Source organism: Lutra lutra, chromosome 15 (assembly GCF_902655055.1).
Source record: "Lutra lutra chromosome 15, mLutLut1.2, whole genome shotgun sequence".
NCBI lineage: Eukaryota > Metazoa > Chordata > Mammalia > Carnivora > Mustelidae > Lutra > Lutra lutra.
In genome coordinates this window covers 20,703,837-20,719,609 of record NC_062292.1, presented here as the reverse complement: position 1 = coordinate 20,719,609, position 15,773 = coordinate 20,703,837, and the positions used below count along the sequence as shown (strand labels likewise).

Sequence of the window (15,773 nt, the reverse complement as noted above, 5' to 3'; positions counted from 1 at the left end):
CTCTATTTTCAACTTTTTGAGGAACCTCCATGCTGTTTTCCAGAGTGGCTACACCAGCTTGCATTCCCACCAACCTGTAGGAGGGTTCCCCTTTCTCCCCATCCTCGCCAGCATCTGTCATTTCCTAACTTGTTAATTTTAGCCATTCTGACTGGTATGAGGTGGTATCTCACTGTGGTTTTGATTTGTATTTCCCTGATGCCAAGTGATATGGAGCACTTTTTCATGTGTCTGTTGGCCATTTGGATGTCTTCTTTCCAGAAAGGTCTGTTCATGTCCTCTGCCCATTTCTTGATTGGATTATTTGTTCTTTGGGTGTTGAGTTTGCTAAGCTGGAAGAAACTAATTCTTAGTGCTGTTTTGAGTATTAAATAACATAATGTTTATAAAAGTCCAGATTAGGGCCTGTTAGAACAAATAATGCAATTCAGTCTTAAGGCCAGTCTGAGCTGAACTGCTCCTAGGTATTCTCAAAGTCACAACTTTGTGCCCTGGGTCCCTGATGTGCTTACGCAGTTGAGTAGTGCTTCTTACAAATGGGAAATGACCCAGGCACCTGGGCACCTTGGTTGGTTGAGCATCTGCCTTCGGCTCAGGTCATGTTCCCAGGGTCCCCCCACCAGGCTCCCTGCTCCACGGGGAGTCTGCTTCTCCCTTTCCCTCTGCCCTGTCCCCCTCCATACTCTCTCTCAAATAAATAAATAAGATCTTTAAAATTTTTTTTTAAAAGAGAAGAATTTGTTTTGTTTGGGACTCCTCACTTACCATCTTATTGATGGTAAGCGACCAAGGTACCCCTCTCTGCCCCTCTTCTACTTTTCCCAATTTGTTCTAATGTCATGATATTGCGTTTCCATCCCAGATCATTTTACTGCAAAACAGTCTCACGTGGTGTCATGTCTTATCATGGCAACACTTTTCTGTTTTGGGTGAAAATCCATGGCAACCATCATTGCAATTATATGTCCCCCATGTCATTCGTCATCGGTCCCCAAGCCTTTTGTGCAGTAAGTGTCTGTGTGTGTCATCACCCTTGTGGTTATGCGAATGATTCAGGTGCTAGCATCTGAAATGGTAGGTGTGGTGCAGGATTTCTGGAAGTTACTGAGATGATATTTTCCCTACTAGAGAAACACACCTAGAGTGAATTTCTTGAGATTAAGGACTCTGATTTACCATGTTGGGACCATCACTAAAGTACTTTGCAAGTCACAGGTACACAAAACATATTTTTAAAATATGTGGCTCTTCTTCAGAGACATAGTGTAGGAAGTGTTATCTCTGAGTGTGTGTGCCTGTGTCTCCTTCTAATATTCCTGGTATTTTCCAAAAATCCAAATGGGGAAAAAAAAAAATCACCTATTTATGCCTTTTTCTCCCCAGGCCTATCAGAAAGGAGTGACTCCTAAAAGCCGAATTCTTCCAGCTGGGGGCAAGGTGTTAACCTCAGAAGATGAATATAATTTGTTATCTGATCGGTTCTTCCCCGACCCTATTGGTGAGTCACTGAGCATTCTTTCTCGAGGCAAAATTCCTACACTGGCTTTGTTTCTCTGGAGGAGTGGTTCTCAGTGGGGGAAGGGATTTCACTCTGCGGGGATATTTGACAGAGTCTGGAGACAATTTTGGTCGTTACATCTTGGGAGGCTGGTGCTATAAACATTTAGTGGGTAGAGGGCAGCAGGCTCCCCTGCATAGGACAGCCCCTGACAATGAAGTATCTGTCAGAAGACGTTCACTGTCGAATAGTTGCTGAGGTTGAGAAACTCTGGGCTAGCCACTCTTTCTTTGTAGACAAATGGGAGATGCAAGTTCTCTAATTTGGGTAAACGTTTTACCACTTCTGCTATTGTAAATCACATTCAGTAACACACAGGTCAGGTACGAGTCAGGTTCTAGCCCATGGAAAATGTACCATTCAGTTGTCAGGCATCCTGACTTTAATCACATCACATGGGGCAGCAGAAACAAATAGGTAGGGCCCTATTTCTGTGAAGTACGCAATCCCACCTTTAAGCAAGCAGATCTGTCAGGGAATATTATTTTTATAATTTTAGGATGATATGCAATAAAGTATCCTGAACTGACAAAATGCTTTAAACAAGCATTACAGTCGCTCATAACTCCTGTATAAAAATAGCATTGCATTAATCTGGAAGTAATGACTGGAAGTAATAACTGCTGTCATGGAAAGAGTATTGAACTATAAATTTAGAAGCTGGATTTTTATCTAGTTCTGCAACACTTATCAGTGTTTTTTCCCCAGCCATTGCTCAGCTTCTCTGCTTTCTGATTCTCCCATTCTAGGCCCTTGAACTTAAAAATGTAGAAAGGTCTTTCCAGCTCTAACATTCTCGGATTCTCATTTATTCCACTTTTTGCATGTAGAGAAAAGGATGGATAATATAGAGACCAAATAGCGCGTTTCATAGAGATTCATGAACTGTGGATAATAACTCCATCTGGCTTTGTGTAAATCATACCACACGGTAATTACTTGGTTTCTTGAAGAGCGCCCTGGTTCCTATTAATGGGCATAATCATATCATTAGAATTTATGGAGAAAAATATAATTATTCTATCAATTGTTATTTTGGTGTAGAATGCTTAGCATAGTGTTTTTAATAGGACTATTATAGGATTAGTACATGGGCCATAAACCTAGATTAACAAACTATTACTAAGTAATTCAGGCTAAAACAATACTTTATGTGCACTATACATATTATTATATTTTCTTTCAACATCTACTTGTATGTCATCTTGGCTCTGGAGCTGCTGCTAGAAATGGGAATGCCAACTTGATGACTCTTGGGAATTTCTCCAGTAGAACTTTTCAATGCAATCCATCAGAATGGACAATACATTTATTGATTTATTGGTGAAATCATATCAGAAGGAATGAATAGGAATAAAAAACACAAAGCCTGTGTGACTAAAGCCATTTGACCCAAGGCTTCAGATTGGGGTATTTCAAGGATTTTTTTTTTTTTAATTGTATGGCATGGCCATCTGAATTTTAAAAATAGAATATTCTACAGTAGATCATTTGTAGTATCTTTGGTACTCAACTCAGAAAAAATGCAGAATGATGGCATCTGGAAAATTGTTGTAAAATGTTAAATGAGAGATAACTAGAGGCTAAGAAGAGTGAATTTTATGGGGCGTGAAGCTTTTAAAGGGTCAGTGCAGCTTTTGAGTTGTTTGTACAAAACTCTGACATCTTAGGAAGGGTGAGGGGAATTGTACCATAAAATCATGTTGATCAGGAAGATTCGCTGTGTGATACTAATTCAACAGGAAAGCATAAAGACACAATAAAGATAGAAGGCATTAACCTCACTTGAGAAAAAGCACTAGAGGTTATGAATAAATATGTCTTCTTTACACAGTATTCTACTAAGATGACGTAGCAATAATGCCTTCATATTTTGCTGAAGTGATTCACTTACGTGACATTTCGTTAGAGTCTAGTTTGCTGCAAACAACCAAAGACTCAAATACGTAAGGCTTTATTTCTTGCTAAAGATATTTTGGATATTACAAGTCCAGGGCTGGTGTGGCAGTTCTGTAAATGTCAGGGACTCTTTCTGCCTTGTCTCTCTGTATGTCTAGGCTGTGGCCCTTACTGATACAGTCTAAGGGGGCTGTTGGAGCGTTAGGGATGGTTTTCTCGTTCCAGAAAGCAGGCAGGAGAAAAGAGAAGGAGGTGGAGCCTTCCCTCTCTTTAAGGATCCTTCCAGGTAGTTTCATGGCCTCTTCAGTTTCTGTCCCATTGACTCAACTTAGTGGCTGGGACCCACCAAGTTGCAATCGAAGCTGGAAATGTAGTCTTTATCTTTTTTTTTTTTTTAAGATTTTATTTATTTATTTGACACAGAGAGAGAGAGAGAGAGATCACAAGTAGGCAGAGAGGCAGGCAGGGGTGGGTGTGTGGGGGTGGTAAGCAGGCTCCCTGCTGAGCAGAGAGCCCCATGTGGGGCTCGATCCTACAACCCCGAGACCATGACCCGAGCCGAAGGTAGAGGCTTCAACCCACTGAGCCACCCAGGTGCCCTTGGAAATGTAGTCTTTATAGTACACGGTCACTTACTCAACAGGAAATTAGGGATTTTATAACCAAGAAAGAAGGGGAAAAGACATAATGCTATAGTTTTGGAATGTTGGTGAAGTCCGGAGCCAATGGCCAAGAAATTCTCGAGACGTCTTTGGTGTAACAAGGCGATTTTATGAAAGCCTGGGGGCGGCCCCGTGGGCAGAAAGAGCTGTGGCACTGGGGTCTTGAGGAATGGCTGATGATATACTTGGGAGTTGGGGGACTTAAGGACAAGGGAAGGTGTCTGAAAGGACTTTCATATGCTAAAGAAGACGGCAGGATATTGGAGGCTCGTTTTTCCTTCTAGTAGTAAAGCATTAACGTTAAGACAGTTGGGAGCTTCCTGAAGGAATGTTATGCGCTGCCTGTCTCAGATCCTTGTCGTAGGGCTGCAGGTCATAAAGAAATTTAATTTTGTTCACGTTCCCTTCTGCCTCAGTTTCCCCCATCACTCATGGAAGAGAGGGTGATGTTAGGGTGAGTTATGGGTCTCTGGAAGTTCTGCTATTGGTCAGAATGCTTTTTCTTTGCAAATCACTAAGATCTTGGTAACTGATGGAGACCATGTCCTGCAGGACTGTGATCTCTGTCAGTTAACCCTCTGTTTTTCCCTTCCCTTGCCAGGACTGCTTGAGGAATGTCATACACATCCCATCCGGGAGTTGGGGGCGGTGGGGAGGGGGCAGTTTGCTTGGTCCTCAGCTTGCCTTCTGCTTCCTCATCAAACAATGTGTTACAACTACAGGTTTGTGCTACTGAATTTAATTGTTGATTCATTTGTTCGTTTGTTCGTACAGTGATTCTTTTTTTTTTTTTTAAGATTTTATTTATTTTTTTGACAGAGATCATGAGTAGGCAGAGAGGCAGGCAGAGAGAGAGAGGAGGAAGCAGGCTCCCTGCTGAGCAGAGAGCCTGATGTGGGGGTCGATCCCAGGACCCTGGGATCATGACCCGAGCCAAAGACAGAGCCTTTAACTCACTGAGCCACCCAGGCGCCCACAGTGATTCGTTCTTATATTATGTGCCAAGTAGTTTGTGAGGTACTGGTGCGCCCAAGTTTGTGGTTCTAGCGAATTCTACTTTGTTCCCTTCAGATTTAAGGACATTGAACCAGAGTCCCCATAGATGCCCCAGGATATCTATTTTTTATTTACCCAATCTTGATTTATAGATTTGCCAGGAGCAAGACTCTGTTCTGGAGTCTCCCATGTGGCTCTGATTCATTGTTAGGTATGCCTGGTGCTTTCAGTGGCCTCTCAGAGGGCCCTTTGGTCCTTCCCTTCCCTGAGGTTGGTGCCCATTTTATGTAAGTAGAGAGCGTCTAAGAAGCTGGGGGTTGTTGAACCCAGAGTAGTATCACATAACCGGAATGCATGGAAGGGAATAAAATTTAGGTAGGGATCTGAATAGTAGCATGGTTTAATATGAGTTTCTTAGAATTGATTTTGAGTAAGTGGTAAAAATCCATCATTTAAAGCTTCTAAGATTTTCTAGGACAACATAGCATGTTTAATCAACAAACTGTGGTTGAATATCTCCTCGGTTCCACGGCTTTTGCTAAGGGCTAAGCGTCCAAAGGTACATAAGGTGTGGTTTCCATCCTCTTAGAGTTCCAGGGCACTGGTACTGCTTCCCGGGGAGGGGAACTGTGTGAGAACCAGTGGGGGAGCTCCTGTCACCCTGGGCCCTCCACCCTGAGTGTCAGTGCCAGACATGAAAACAAATCTGTACAATATTTAGGAAGAACAAGGTAGGGAGCACTCAACCCTGTCTCTAGGGCGCGGGGAGGTGCCAACAGAGGCATCCAGAGGAGCTGCTTTTGAACTGACTTTTTAAAAAAAAATTTTTTTTAATTATTATTGTTTTTTAAAATTTATTTTTGAACTGACTTTTGAAGGATGAATGAGAATCTTCTAGGAGAAGGCATGGTGGAAAGGGTAGAGGGAAAGGAAATAGGACCTGCAGAAACAACATTTCATATCACGGAGTGGAGGACCATGCCAAAGGAGAGCAGAGACTAATCAAAATGGAGTGAAACCAGGACAGAGCAGGGCGAACACCAACACTTCACAGGGGGATGGAGAGAAGGGGCCGAGGGAGCCAGTAGAGTAGACCAGTTTGAAACAATTTTTTTTTAAGATTTTATTTATTTGACAGAGAGAGAGAGAGATAGATCACAAGTAGGCAGAGAGGCAGGCAGAGAGATCGGGGGAAGCAGGCTCCCCACTGAGCAGAAAACCTGATGTGGGGCTCGATCCCAGGACCCTGGGATCATGACCTGAGCTGAAGGCAGAGGCTTAACCACTGAGCCACCCAGGCACCCCTGAAACAATTTTTTAAAAGCACGAAGGACATCAGGGGAGAGGTGATCCTTGTGCAGGGGCTGTGCTAATCTCTGGATCGTTCCGATTTTAGTATATGTGCTATCGAAGCAAGTGCTGGGAGAGAGGTGATCCTGCGAGTCAAGGGGAGAGAATGTTTTCGAAAGAAGGGACAGATAGCAGCAACAGATACTTCAGATCAGGTTATAAGTCTTAGATCATGAGGAAAAATAAAAAGGCTTAGGTAATGAAGAAGAAGCCACAGGTTGGCAGTTAGGACAACGTCAGTGACCTCAGCCATGGGGTTTTGGGACTGGTGGGGCAGGAACCAGACTGAGGCAGGAAGAAGCAAGTGTTGGGTTAGCAGTGAGCGGGAGGAACCAGGGAGCGCAGGGCAGAGGGCAGCTGGCGGAGGGGGAGCCTGTGGGGACTGCAGGGTGAGTGACTATGCAGGCCGGTGAGCCTGAAGAGGTTTAGCGGGGACACCCAGACTCTGTTTGCGGATCCTTGATATGAGGAAGTTGAGAAAGACGATGTCTGGTGGCCTTGGCTGTCCCTGTCAGGGAGGGGATGAGGCTACTGTCTGGAATGAGACAGTTACCTGTGGAGGGAGTGAGAAGAGCCTGAACGGCCATCTCCCGCCATCTTGGGAAGACATCTCATATCACCTTTCTGTCCCACGGCCTGCCCCAAAGAGCTTCCTTCAGGACCCAAAATAAGTATTTTAAATAAAAGACACACATTTTAGAATGTCTTTGTGTTGGGGCGCCTGGGTGGCTCAGATGGTTAAGCATCTGCCTTTGGCTCAGGTCATGATCTCAGGGTCCTGGGATCCAAACCCCCGTCAGTCTTCCTGTTCAGCAAGGTGTCTGCTTCTGCCTGCAGCTCTACCTACGGTAGAGTACTCTCCTCTCTCTCTGTTAAATAAATAAATAAAATTTTAAAAAGAATGTCTTTGTGTTTTCCACATTGCCTTAGCCTCCAGTGAGAAGGACAACGCCCAGCCCTTCGTGGTCTTGCCCAAGGAATTCCCGGTGTACCTGTGGCAGCCGTTCCTCAGACATGGCTACTTCTGCTTCCACGAGGCTGCGGACCAGAAGAAGTTCAGCGCTGTCCTCAGTGACTGCATCAGACATCTGAATCACGGTAGGACACGGTGCCCTCACATCCCGCACGGGGCTGCTTTGGCTCAGGGGGCCTGGTCATTCTCCTCAAGGACAGTTCCTAGAGAGTGCTGCCCCCCGGAAGGAGGGGAAGTCGTGTGAAGCGGGGGTCTGTACATGGGAGCATGGTCACTGTGCTGGTTGCTTAGTTAGCTCTGGGAAGCCTCCATGAAACAGAATGTGGGGCATTACCCCATGGCACGCGTGAACCACACTCATGCATATAATTTTGAGTATACTTCATTCTCTTCCTTTTTCTTCATGTTTCTTACTGAAATGACAACAAGAATGTGCCAGCTGTCCCTGGAGAGTTTAGTCCTTACGGCATTTCTCAGTTTTTTTCCCTCACCTTTATTTCTAAATAACTTGTGCAAAACTTTATGGTACCTGCAATCACGGGGCGAACTTCTTGAACACTGATTTTTGGGGGCTCCCCCTCGGCTATCTAATTCACTGGCTTTCTGGTGGAGCCCCGGTTTTGCTTTTCTAGCAAGCTGCCCAAGTGATGCAGAGCTAGCTGGTCCCGGGCCACACCTGGAGTGATGTTGCTTCACTTGGCCTCTAGGTATGGACTCAAGTACCATCACATCTATAACGGAAAAGACTTTTCATCGCAACATGGGATGTTTTGATGCATTGTTGGGAATGCCGGTTTTTCTGGAATCCACAAAGTTTTCACTTACAGATGATTAAGCTCTTTGTTCTTTGGCAGCTGGATAGGCAGTCGTTAGATATCACTGAAGACTTACTCTGTGCCAGCCTTGGTGGGTATTAGGAACAGAGGAATGAACCAGGCAAAATCCCTGTCTCTGGGTCTGTATTCAAATAGGCACGAGGGACAATACAAGATAACTTGATAGTTCTCAAACGTAATGTGTCTTGGGGTAACTCAAAGCGACTATGTGGTGAAGAATGGAGTTCAGGGGCACCTAGGTGGCCCAGTGGGTTAAAGCCTCTGCCTTCGGCTCAGGTCATGACCTCAGGGTCCTGAGATCGAGCCCCGCATCAGGCTCTCTGCTCAGCGGAGAGCTTGCTTCCCTTCCTCTCTCTCTGCCTACTTGTGATCTCTGTCTGTCAAATAAATAAATAAAAATCTGAAAAAAAAAAAAAAGGAATGGAGTTCAGTACTTTAGATTTGTCAGAGGAGACCTCTTTGATCAGGTGACGTGTGAGCTGAGTCACCTTCCCCACCAGTGCCTTTTTTTTCCCCCAATAAGGCTAATGTCATTGTATCTTTAAAGTTCTGAGGTTTCCCTAAGATTGTCAGTCCCAAAGAGCAGGAGTCACTGAATGATGTGTGTTGGTCCGTTCTTGATTTTAGCTTGTGTATTGATAGGAAGCTAATCGGAAAATATACCGTCACTCTATTTTGCTGTAGCAACTCTGAGTAACATGGGTCATACATTGGCTCATAACTCGTCAGAGACTTTATAAAAACGACACCCTTATTAGTATCTGGCCTTCTGGTTTGGATGTTCCAGAGACAAAGAATTGCCCAGCATTGTCTGTTCCGTCTAGCTCACTTTTCAATACATTTACACCTCTGTGTGCAAGGCCTGGGTCTAGTATGAACATGCCGTTGGCACTAAACACAAGAACCATGAAGTTTCCCTAAGCGGAGAATGTTCTCTGCCTAGCCAGATGGGACTTGCTTCATTCCCCCTTCCATGTACATAATAGGAAATTCCCTGAGGAATTTCTGGATGTTACGTAGCCTGCATTCAGATTCCATTTATGGAAGATTTCAGTCCATTCAAAATCTAACTCCGCTCCCCAGTGTTATCAAAAGTACCAAGATAATGAGGTCTGGTCATGTTGCTTTCATTTTCCGTCACATTCCTCTGCCCAGAAACCACTTTTCCTCACCATGGCTTTATGCCGACTTGATGGGATATGGCATAACTTCCAGTAGCTCTAGGCAGAGTCAGAGACCATCAAAACATTGTAAGGAACAGTCCTTGACTGCCTAGGTCCTTCCCTTCCCGCCTGTCTTTCTGAGTGTGTGTGTGTGTGTGTGTGTGTGTTTGTGTGTTTTAAATATTTTATTTATTTATTTGACAGACAGAGATCACAAGTAGGCAGAGAGGCAGGCAGAGAGAGAGGAGGAAGCAGGCTCCCCGCTGAGCAGAGAGCGCGATGCAGGGCTCGATCCCAGGACCCTGGGATCATGACCTGAGCCAAAGGCAGAGGCTTTAACCCACTGAGCCACCCAGGCTCCCCTCTTTCTGTGTTTTTGACTGCACAATGCACTACCCCCCCATCCCCCTCCCCCAGCCCCTAGTCGTCACTGACTCACTTCTGTTGTTTCTACCTCTACTCGGTATTCATTGCATGATCTTGAGTAAACCCATAAGCAGACCATGATTATTTTTTTCCATAATTATCAGAAGAATCTAGAACCTGATGTAAAATTAGAGTCAGCCCACTGTTGCGGATTAACTGGCCCTCAAGCCACATCACATGTCTGTTGAGAACCAGCATATTCCAGCAGCTGATACCAGGTCACTGTGGGTCGTGTCTACTCACAAGGCCTTGGGGCTCTTCTTGTCTATTCAGGTTTACTGAGATGTAATTGTATCAGTTGAAGCTGTGTTGCATGCTAATTTGATGTATGTATATATAGCATACAATGGTCACCACAATAAGTTTAGTCACTATCCATCACCTGGCAGAATTACAGTATTTTTTTCTTGTGATGAGAACCTTCAAGATTGATTCTCTTAGTGACTTGCAAATATGCAGTACAGAATTGTTAACCGTAGTGACCGTGTTGTACATGACGTCCCAGAATTTATTTATTTTATGACTGGAAGCTTATACCTTTGACCACCTTCACCCCACGTCCCCGCTCCCCACCTTCTGCCTCTGGCAGCCACCAATCCAATCCCTGTTTCTATGACTTGGAAGTTTTTAGGTTTTTGGGTTTTTTTTTTTTTTGGATTCCAAATGTAAGTGAGATCATACAGTATTCGTCTTTCTCTGGCATATTTTACTTAACATGAGGGCCCCCAAGGAATCTTTGAGGGAAGATTATTTCCTTGCCTTTGTGGTAAGTTCCACCAAGGATGTCTGTCACTGGGGGTTCCTAGGAGACCTCTCTTTGTGCTCAAATCTCGCCATAACCCAGCCCACTTGCCCAGAACTTCTGGGTTCAAATTGGTACAGGTCCAGGTAGGCTGGTCCATTCATTCTGAATCCAGAACCACTTCTATTCCTCCTTACCGGGTGCCTGTGTTTCCTTTTTAACCCCAACAAAGGGCCTGATTGCACTCTGGTCTTGGACTATAAGGCTATGTCCTAGGGCAGGTTAAGGCAAGTAGAGGGCTCTCTGCTCCTTCTTTCTTCAAGAGAGGGAGCTGGTTCTGGGCACCTCAAAGATGACTTACATTCCTAAGGTCCATCAAGGTGTGTGTGTGTGTTGCTTTGTTTTATTTTTGGCACCTCTTCTTTGGGCAGGCATAAAACAATTCCACAATTATTCTTTAGGAGAACATCTTACTCCAAAACACTGGACTAACCGTCAAGCCCATTCCACGGAATGTGCCAGCAGCAACTGCCGTCCTCTGTTCTTTTGGAATCACACAGCATCCCTTGTCCCCAGTGAGGGAAGGCCAGTGTTCTAAATGTCCAGTGCTCTAAAATGGGAGTTATATAATGCCAAGGTATTTCAAGATAGTCCTGTTGTCCAAAATTCATTCTTGTTCTTTAGAATTTTAGTTTGCAAAATCTGGTCATTGTAGTTACAGGGATAGGATAGTTAAAACTCTTAACTAATACAGAGAGTTGTATATAGGGAACATGGACTAATGATCGTTATCGACAGGAGTCTGTCTTTTCAGCTCAGGGTAATTGTTCCTTGGCATAGGAATTTACAGGATGGGGAGAAAGGGTTTCTGGCAGGACGAATAGGATATGTGGGGGCCAGGAAGAGAGTCAGAGCTTTGGACCATTAGGGAAACTGAAAGAATTTTGTGTGGCTGGTGCTCAGAGAGGAGAGAGGAGCCAAGTGGGGATGGAGAGATGGGCAGGATCCAGGCTCTAAAGGGTTTTGCAATGGATATTAAGGGATTTGCACTTTATTCTAACAGCGACAGGAAACTATTAAAAGGTTTTAAGCAGATAAGTGACTCAGTCCTGTATTTGTTTTAGAAAGGTCACACTGGCTGCTGGGAGGGCAGGGATGGGAGAGTAACATGCTGGGATGTCAGGAGACCACTTGGGAAGCCATGGCAGGCACCATGCTATGGGAGCCTGCACCAGAGAGTGGATAATGGAGATGGTGAGAAGTGGCTGGATAAGAGAGATATCCAGGAAGTAGAATGAACAGAACTCGAGGTTAGGTAGTGTGGAGAGTGAGGCAGCGGGAGGATTCCCGGCTGTTGCCATTGTCTGAGCTGGGAGCCTTGCGTGTTGAGGAGCAGGTGCCAAGACAACGGGGTCAATGTCGTAGATGTTGAGTTGAAGAAGTCCATGAACATCCAGGGGAGGACGTCTCATAGACAGACGCGTAGCCAGGGCTAGAGACAGGAGGACCCTCTGGAGGGGAGACCCAAGGGGGAAGTGAGCAGCCTGCAGGCCGTCATTAAGCTGTGTAGGAAGGCTGTTGTTTGCAAGCCGCTCAAAGGCAAATTGTCTTTTTTCCTATGGATCCCTCTTCCCAGCAATAGTCCAAGGGCCTGGGGCCAGGTAAAGGCTCTGTAAATCTCTCTATCCTCCATCCTTCGGTAGTTACAAATACATTTATGTGTGAAAAGGCACGGAACACATATGTTGGTGCAGCTTAAAGATGTTTGTATATAAAACCTGCAAACATTTAAGGAAAACGGGTCGACACTTTTATGTTAGGTAAGTGCTGACTTGTTCACTCACTACACAGATCTGTGATTTTACTACTGAACCTTCAGGCAGCGTGCTCGTCGGGAATATAAAACCTTTGTGAAATTCAGTGACTGTTAGGCTCTCTGATGCAGCGTGCTCGTTGGGAATATAAAACCTTTGTGAAATTCAGTGACTGTTAGGCTCTCTGATTCACCCTCTTCGTACAGGTACCTCTTTAATTGCCAATGTCTCTTCTGTATTTTATTTCAAGTTTGCCGTTACCAACCCGCTTCTGGACTCATATAAAAAACATTCCCAGAGGCTTTTAGTTGATGTTATTTCTTCCAATTACTGCCACCTCCTTCTGCATGTAACAGATAAATCATCCGTAAGCATAGTTTTTTATTAAAATCCTTCAGTGGCAACCGCTGTTGTCACAAAGATGAAACATCTCATTCCAAGGAGATTGGCTGTGCCTGATTTGCTGTGTTCTCAAGCACCAGCCTCCTTTCTCCCAATCTTGCTGTCTTACACCTCCTGCCTTCTTTGGATAGGAGTGTTAAGGGGATTCCTTTGGCTTGCTCCTTTAAGAACCCGCTTCAGTCTGACCCCTGCCGAGAAGACCCCAGGGTTAACTTCCCGAGCACCTGTTCTCTGTCCTGCTGATTGGAAACTCTCCACAGTCTGCCTTACATTCTTCATTTTCATGTCTAACCCGTCCTATTTCTCTTCCTTTATTTCAAGTCCCTCAAGGGAAATCGTACGTCACCCTTTGTGTCCCCCTGTAGTGCTCAGACAAGTATCTTGTGTTTCATAAAATGGCTCAAGGACCTTCGTGAATTCATACCTTACTGCTAAAGGAAAGCCGATTTCAGAATTGGAAGTGCAGTTTGAGAGATGATGATTGTTTAAGTGTGGCCTGGCCTACTTCATAAACACACTGGCATGAATGAGTAAGGGGATTTGTCAATACAGAGCCTAAACGGTTTGAGGAACAAAAGTGTCAGATGCCAGAAGACGGCCACCACTGGATGCACGGTGGTGGAGTGCTGGGCACGTTGCATTGGATGGTCCTGTGCTAGCCTGAAGGATAGCCAGGACTGCCACTGAGCAAATGCCGTATCCCCATCATCACGAACACTAGGAAGAGGGGACGGTAAAATATCTGGGAGGCATGAGGACACCTGGGTCAAAAAGACAGAATAAAAGGAGAGCCGAGGGACGCCTGGGTGGCTCAGTGGGTTAAAGCCTCTGCCTTCGGCTCAGGTCATGGTCCCAGGGTCCTGGGATCAAGCCCCGCATCAGGCTCTCTGCTCAGCAGGGAGCCTGCTTCCCCTCTCTCTCTCTGCCTGCCTCTCTACCTGCTTGTGATCTCTGTCAAATAAATAAATAAAATCTTTAAAAAATAAATAAATAAAAGGAGAGCCCAGAGGATGCTGGAGAGAAAAACAAAATTATGTCAAGGCGCTCTGCAGACCTCCGTTTCGAGTTGGGCTGCTCAGTCACTTACGACAATGATGGCATCCAAGGGCGCCCATGACGGAGTGAGTCAGGCTGAATGTGAAGCTGTCACAGTGATTAAACTTTAGAATTGGCTGCTGTCAGGGCTGCATGCTTTGAGCTCTTCTCCCAGAAATCCCACGTCAAATCAAACGCCTTCATTAGATTTGGTTTTGACACTTACACATTTTAGGTGTTCAGTAAATGCTGCCAAATTAAACTGAATTTTAAAACAGAAAAGGATCTTCTGATTCAAGTAGCTACAGCAAAGCTTTTTTGGTGTGTGTTTCTTTGAACGTGATGTGTTATGCTCTCCAGTGCTCACTGGTAGATCTCAGATCTGTTTCCACTACCTTTTACTTGGAGCCGTATCGCCTCAGCCCATCATCACCTGTGAAACATGTTCATGCCTTGAGGGACTCAGTGTTCTGATGTGACGATCAATCCAGTTTAACTGGAAATATACAATGTGTTTTATGTTATTATAACTGAGACACAGACTTATGAATTTGTGGCACGTGCTTCTATTTATAGACACACCGGTCTATGAGTCAGAAAATTCTAACTATGCTTGGGCTCTTTTGGATGCTTTATTACAAAAGAATGTTCCACTAGACATACATAAATAAAAGTACAGTTTGTATAAACATCTCTTGGCCTGCTTTTACTTCTAAAAGGCGTTCTGCAACGTACCTTTGTTGCAATGCATGAAAACCTCCATGCACCGTAAAGAAAAATGCTTGCTAAATTCTTGTTTAATCAGTCACGAGATACCGGTTTCCAGTTTTCATAGGACTGTCCCAAACAAAATTCTTTACAAAATTCTGTCTGCTTGGAGACTACATTCTCCTTTATTTTTAGTGTGTGCTCTTTGCCTCACACAGTTAATGCTCTACAAGTTGTAAACATTTCTCTCTGTCCCTTTGTGAATATGCCATTTTCTCTTAAGGAGTTATCGCTTCCCCCTTTCTGATCTTTGCTTACTGTTCATAAAAAATTAACTTTGGAAGGGACTATTGGTGGTCACCTATTCCAACCTCTCAGGGTTCATTTATGATAAAGGCTCAAATAGTAACTCACGTGCCCAAGGTCATAGCTGGCTAGTGAAAGAGGACTAGTTGTCCTGACACCTAGTCCTTGTAATTTGTCATCTGTCAACATCACTTTTTAGAAGACTCATCTCTTGGTCACTTAAAACACAGTGCTATTAAATCAGACTACTTTTGTGATACATTTGCATGACCCAAAGTGCAGCAAACTGAGTGCTTGCTGTTCACGAAGGTCATCTGAGACGTGGATTATGTCTGGTTTCTTGATAAGCTCTACTATCTTGAATTTAGCTTGGCATTTTGCCCACCTACTAAACATGACTGTATCTTTTAGTCTAGCTACACTCTGAAGATAAAATATTTGGTAATGTAGCTTGTTTACTGGTTAAATTTTGTGTATGGTAAAATGAAAGCTGCATATGGTTTATATACAATTGAAATAAAAACTGATTTGTAAAGGAAAATTATGCTGCTTGTGAGGACTTGCAATGGAATAGTCTAAAAATAATAGATCTAAAATTAGCCAGACAGAGAAAGACAAATACCACATGGCATCACTTACATGTGAAATCTGGGGGAAAAAAAAAAAAAAAAGGTCAAACTCACAGAAACAGAGCAGAAGAGTAGTTGCCAGGACTGGGGACCAGGGAAATAGGGAGAGGTTGGTAGAAGTGTACAGACTTTCAGTTGTCAGATGAAGAAGGTCTGAAGATCTAATGTAAAACATGGTGACTATCATTGACAGCACTGTATCGTATCATTGAAATTTACTAAAACAAGTAGAATTTTAAGTGTTCTAATCTACCCCTGCCTACCAAAGAGAAAT

General features: G+C 44.2%; 1 protein-coding gene and 1 pseudogene across 1 annotated transcript in view; one reads left to right on the top strand and one right to left on the bottom strand.

Moving 5' to 3' along the window:
• The window catches only part of NIBAN1 (niban apoptosis regulator 1), a 156,859-nt gene that overhangs the window by 75,601 nt on the left and 65,485 nt on the right, over positions 1-15,773 (top strand). Inside the window, exons 4-5 of the mRNA XM_047705130.1 lie at positions 1,384-1,498; positions 7,396-7,563. Coding sequence (XP_047561086.1) covers positions 1,384-1,498; positions 7,396-7,563 — 283 coding nt within the window. The remainder of the gene's footprint in view (positions 1-1,383; positions 1,499-7,395; positions 7,564-15,773) is intronic.
• On the bottom strand, positions 6,435-6,535 carry LOC125086524 (uncharacterized; annotated as a pseudogene).